Source organism: Dipodomys merriami, unplaced genomic scaffold, assembly GCF_024711535.1.
Source record: "Dipodomys merriami isolate MVZ:Mamm:240054 unplaced genomic scaffold, mDipMer1.0.p SCAF_21, whole genome shotgun sequence".
NCBI lineage: Eukaryota > Metazoa > Chordata > Mammalia > Rodentia > Heteromyidae > Dipodomys > Dipodomys merriami.
In genome coordinates, this window is record NW_027203493.1 from 6,431,088 (window position 1) to 6,437,461 (window position 6,374).

At 39.0% G+C, this 6,374-nt stretch overlaps 1 protein-coding gene across 1 annotated transcript; it reads right to left on the reverse strand.

The window, feature by feature from the left end:
* Positions 1-5,459: 5,459 nt before the first annotated feature.
* Positions 5,460-6,374, reverse strand: LOC138833735 (olfactory receptor 4B13). The gene has a single exon (XM_070032031.1). It carries the CDS (start codon positions 6,372-6,374, stop codon positions 5,460-5,462), a length of 915 nt encoding a protein of 304 aa, XP_069888132.1.

Consider the following 6,374-nt stretch of genomic DNA (forward strand, 5'->3'; position numbering starts at 1 on the left):
GCTCTACAGCTTGCTAGTTTTTCTTTCGATGATCTATTTTGTTAAAATGGATGTTATTTGTTTTAATTATTTATATTTCATTGTGTAACCTTTACACAATTATTCTATTCCTCTCTAGTGAGATATATACTTTGTTCCCTAGAAATTTATTCTTTATGTATTCAACTTAGTAATACTGAGTTTTTATTTTCACATAACTGAAAATGTATATGTACTTATGTGAGAGAAAAGATCTATATATTTTTACTCAATATCTTTAATGATGCTATGCAAAATCCACTGTCTCTTTAACTGCTGATAATCACTATGAAATTCTATAGTTGTCCATTTCTATAATGACCGCTGTGTTAACAAGAATCACAAAATACATAAACTTATGGAATCTGCTTTTTTTGACTTAGCATGCTTTTCCAGATATTTCATCCAGATGGCATATGTCAGTAGCTCGTTCCTTTTCCCTTAATGTGAAATGGTGCAGGGAACATTTCATTCCTCTCTCTTTCTCTCTATCTGTATCTCTCTCTCTCTCTATCTCTCTCTCTCTCTCTCTCTCTCTCAGACACACACACACACAGTCTCTCTCTCCCTCTCTCCCTCCCTCTCTCCCTCTCTCCCTCTCTCTCTCTCCCTCTCTCCCTCCCTCTCTCCCTCTCTCCCTCTCTCTCTCCCTCCCTCTCTCTCTCTCTCTCTCTCTCTCTCTCTCTCTCTCTCTCTCTCTCTCTCTCTCTCTCTCTCTCTCTCTCTCTCTCTCTCTCTCTCTCTCTCTCTCTCTCTCTCTCTCTCTCCCATTACCCAAATTCACCCCCTTCCCACTATCTCCATTACTTAGATTCTGAATCACTTCTACTTACAGGAAAGAAAGGGTGACCAGCTTATAAAAGACTAACTCAGCATGTGCAGAATATATGTCAAGTGACCTGTTGTGCTTCATCCTAATATAGACCATGGCTACAGAAATAATGAGAGAGCTGGATATACCAAAGTAATAGAAACCATACCATAATCAAGGCTCCAACTTGTTCATTCCTAAATAAATCCCCACAAAACCTCCAAATTGCAAGACTTACAAAATCACATCTTATACTCAGCACATTTTTCCACTATATAAGTAATATAAGTATTTCCTCATCATAAAAAAGAACCACAAGACCAACACTATTTTTAATGTATTCTTTCAGCTCTTAAAAAAAAAGAATTGCCCAACATCTTAGACCACTGAGAAGCTTCATGCCTTATTTCTGAGTCCCATTGCCTACCTTCAGATCAGAAGAGCTATTGCTCTCGCTCTGCCTTGAAACAAAAGCAGGGTGATTTCAAGTACACCCTATGGGGTTCGGCAGGAATAAATCGCTACCAGGGACTTCTTCTGCTTTGTGTAAAGTGGGCTAAGAAGTTCCTGGATTCTTCTTGAAAATGCTGGGTTCCTTGAGCAAGAAACATCCTGAAAACATATTATCCCCCAGCCAATTTCTCACTGAAGACCCCCAGTGAACAATGTCCAGGCCCCACTCAGATAAGCCATTCTTAAGCCTAGAGTTTACTCCAAAGAAAGGAGAAAGACATCATTGATAACTCTCTTCACAATGAGGCCACAGAGGCTAAGACAGATTAATTGGATTTCCCATACCACATTCTAGCTATTTGCTAGGATCTCTACTCCAAAACTGACATTATTTAAAATACATTCAGCTATCTTTAATAATATGGATTGGTAATTGTTATTGTAATTCAGTGGTCATATTTTCTCCCAAGAACAAATCACTAATGGTTCTGGGAGCATTTAGAAAACAAGCTTGATATCTAGGGCAAATCACAAAAAGGAATAGGTAAGTGTTAGGATTTTTATTTTTTGAGAAATATATAAAATCCATAAAGAAAACAAATGCAAAGATTATAATATCCTGTCTAGATGAAAAAGTCTGATCCATCTACACAAAATACATGATTAAAAGCTATGCTTCTTCAACTATTCATAGTAAATTAGCCTACCAGCTATAATCCAGGGACCAATTTCCCCATGGAATTTCTTTTCCCAACAGTGAAATTTTGCCAAATAAACTACGACTGGAGGAAAGTTTCAAAATCCATTTCAATTCCTTTTGTGTCATTTCTGTGTTTTTGCATTCAATAAGGAGAAAGTACATTAAAAATTTTTAAATGGCTGGGAAGGGGGCTCAGTGGTAGAGCGCTTGCCTTGCATGCATGAGGCCCTGGGTTTGATTCCTCAGCACCACATAAGCAGAAAAAGCTTGAAATGACACTGTGGCTCCAGTGGTAGAATGCTCACCTAGAGCTGAAGAGCTAAGGGACAGTACCCAGGCCCAGAGTTCAAGCTACACGACTGACAAAAAAATTAAAACAAAAACATAAAGAGGGCTTTCACCTAGACTTTTCTACTAAGAATAAATATAAAAATAATAAATAAAGAAGACTTCAGGGAATAGCTGTAGGGTTAACTATCTGACTACGACTATGCTCACTTGTCCACTTCCCATTCTCTATTTTCTACTTCCATATAAAATGATCATTACCCTAGATTATCTTCATTTCACATTCAATTCATGTGTTCATGTTCATGTAGGAAGTCACTTCGTCCCCTTGTGACTCTCTGCCAATGACAATAATGGCCACAATCTTAGACTATGGCAAGAATTTCCTCTGAAAGTTATGTCATTCATCCATTCACTCACCCATTCTACAAATAGAGTATTGAATCCTATAAAGTGCCAGGAGCTAGGCATTACAGATTAGGCAATGGAAAAATATAGTCACTAGATTAACGAAAGTCATAACCTTCATAACCCCATTAGAAAATTATGTAGAGAAAATAAACAACTAAGTCTAGAGATGTAACTTCTATACTTGTAAGCCTTATGAAGAAGAAGAGAGCAGAGGTAACAATGATGGGAAATGCTAGTTGATGTTTCTTTATTGGAGCTATTACTTTATTTGAGATTTACTTTACATGAGATATCAAGGAAGATTGTTTGCAGTCAGAACATGATTATGTTGTGCCACACTACTAACAATGGAGGATGTATGAAGGTGTCAGAGTATATGTAGATTCAGCAGGTAGCACTAACAAGATTTGCCAATGTTTTGAGGAAAGTCAATTATCTCTCTAAGGCTTTTTTTTAAACAAATGCAATTATGTTATTCAGTGGAATAGCAGCATGTGGAAAAGGAACTATGCACTTGTGAGTAGGAATGGGTGGGGAAAACAGAAAGCTAAAGAAGGGATGACAAAGAAGACAGGTACTCATTACCTGACATGAAATGATAACCCCGCTGAACATGACCTTAATAACAATAATGAACATATCTTTTATAAAAGAAATGGGAAAAATTATTGTAAATATGGGAGCAGAGATCAAGAGTTCAGTTTAGGATGTGCTAAATAATGTTGCGTTTCAAAATTCCCATCCAAGTTAAAGAAAGAGCCAAGCAAGAGCACAAAGTTAGTCCCAGAGAAACTTCAAAAGGACTGAACTTCAAGCAAGTCCTTGAAATGTGTGACCCAAAAGCAAGATTTCTTCTGAGAAAAATCTAAGAAAATCTAAAAATTCTGAGAAAATCAAGACAAAGACTGCTAATGGCATAGATACAGTCAGCATGCAGAATAAAATTAAGGACCAACTTGGTTGATGATAATGATGATTGCTAGTATTTATTGAGTGTGCTGTTCTTCTGTCCATAACCCTTAGTGTATATTATCTGATTAATTAATGAATTATCTTATTAATTCAGAATAAGCTTAGAAGTTCATGCTAGTGTTAGTCTTATCCAATTTAAACAAAACTTTAGACAGGAAACTTACATCTTCAGTGATGGTTGACAGAAGGACTTAAGTAATCTAAGCTCATTAAATTTTAACAGAAAGAGATGTGATGTCTGCCATGGAAAAGCTCAAAAAGTATCTGAGTTTATTTAGCAAGGCTAGTCCAAAGGCTTCAATGTTGTTCACTCAAAAAGTACTTATGAGTCACTAACTATAACCATGACAGGTAAAGTTTCAGAGAGAGGGGGGCAGTGGCCAGTTCTGTTTTGAGAGCATACAGTCTAATGAGAAGCACATATAAGTGACAGAGCTATGATGCCATGTAATATAAAATGACTTGGAGGGAGACCCTATGAGAAAGAAGTCAGTTGTTAGCAAATGGAAAGACTTGGAGAAAATTATATGAAGTGAAGTAAGCCAGGCCCAAATAAACATAGGTCCCATGGTTTCCCTTATTTGAAATTACCAGTATATGTCTGAGACAAGCAGAAATGGTCAGATAAGTTGATGTTAGGTGAAATGAACCCGAAGATAAGAAATCAAATATCAAATGTTTTTTTTTCTTTCCTGTGATTGTTTCTAACATATTTATAAGATGATTTTTTTGTTACTTTGTATGTCCCTCTCCCACGGTACACCCTCGTTTTCACTGTATTTGATGTTGGTATACTTTGTGGAGGGGAAGGGAAAAAACAAATCGTTTAAATAGGGATACAGGTAGACCCATTGCAGCAATGAGATGTACAAGTCATTATGTCGAAAAACGAACTTTACAACTTTGGTGGGGGGGAGAGGGGAGGATTGGGGGGAGCGGGGGGATGGGAAGGGATGAGAAGGGGAAACAAAGGAGGAGGCAACAATGCTTGGTAAGAAATGTACTCATTAACTTGCCCATGTAATTGTAACCCTCTGTACTGTATTTTCACAATAAAAAAATAAAATAAATAAATAAATAAATAAAAAAGAAGCCAGTTAATACAACGCATTGAACTTTGAAGTTAAAAAAAAAGAATTCACAAGGGAAGTCATTTTCACCTACATCTCAAAGCTGTAGATACTGTTAAGCAAAGAAAGTTTAAGTCATTCTAGGTACAACAAGCACATTTTCTCAAGGAGTAATGATAGATTCCCATGGACACAATTAATAGAGACTCCAAGAGAAATAAGGAAGAAAGAAGGAAAGAAAAGAAGAAAGGAGGGGAAGAAAGCAATAAAGGTAGAGGGAAGGGAGGGAGGGAGAAAGGAAGGAAGGAAGGAAGGAAAGAAGGAAGGAAGGAAGGAAGGAAGGAAGGAAGGAAGGAAGGAAGGAAGGTAAAAAGGGAGGAATAGATAGGAAGGAAGGAAGAATAGATAGGAAGGAAGAAGAGAGGAAGGAGGGAGGTGAAAAGGGAGGGAAGGAAAGAAAGGACATTTATCAAAATATCCTCCTATGCATTTGCACTTTGAGCATTCAGTTCCTTAAATCAGTGGTCCTGGTGCATATCATAGAACCAAAAAAGTTCTATCAGATTGAGAAAGACTATTTGAATACCAAGTCATCCTAGTCACTAAGGCAAATCAGAGTCAGAAACTTTAAATCCTTCTACATATTTCTGTCATTGGGGAAAATTACTCCAAAAGTAAAATGCATTTCAAGAACACACAAACATTAGCGATCTATTTTTCATCATTTTCCCACCCCTCAGTTCTTTTCACTCCACAACTTCCTCATGGCATTTTTCACCTCAGCATTTCTGAGTGTGTAGATGATGGGGTTCAGCATGGGGGTGATGACGGTGTAGAACACGGCCACCAGTTTGTCCACGGTGTAGGTGGAGGTGGGCCTCATGTAGATGAAGGTGGCGGGCACAAAGAACAAGACAACCACGGTGATGTGAGAGGCGCAGGTGGAGAGGGCCTTGCGCCTCCCCTCTGCAGAATGCTTCCTCAGGTGGACCAGGATGACCACATAGGAGGACACCAAGATGAGGAGGGAGAGGATGGAGATTAACCCACTGTTGACTAAGACAATAACTCCCTCCACAAAGGTGTCGGTGCAGGCCAGCTTGAATAAAGGATGCAGGTCACAGAAGTAGTGGTCAATCACATTGGGACCACAGAAGGGCAGGGGAAGGGTGATGAAAATCTGAATTATAGAGTGGACAAAGCCCCCCAGCCAAGAACCAGCCACCAGCAGGTGGCACAGTGGACGGTTCATGATGTTCATGTAATGAAGAGGTCTGCAGATGGCCACATAGCGGTCGTAGGCCATCACCACCAGCAACAGGATCTCAGTCACCCCAAGGAAATGCGAGAAGAAAATCTGAGCCAGACAGCCCTTCAGGGTGATGGTTTTCATCTTGGCAAGTAGGTCAGTGATGAATTTGGGCACGATTACAGAGGAGTAACAGATCTCCACCAGGGACAGGGAGCTGAGGAAGAAGTACATGGGGGAACGCAGACTCTTACTGACACTGACCGTCATAACAATGAGGCCATTGCCCAGCACCGTGGCCAGGTACACAGGAAGAAACAACACAAAGCACACTCTCTGAACCTCGGGATCCTGGAAGAGGCCAGTGAAAATTAACTCAGTCACATTATTTATAGTGGCCAT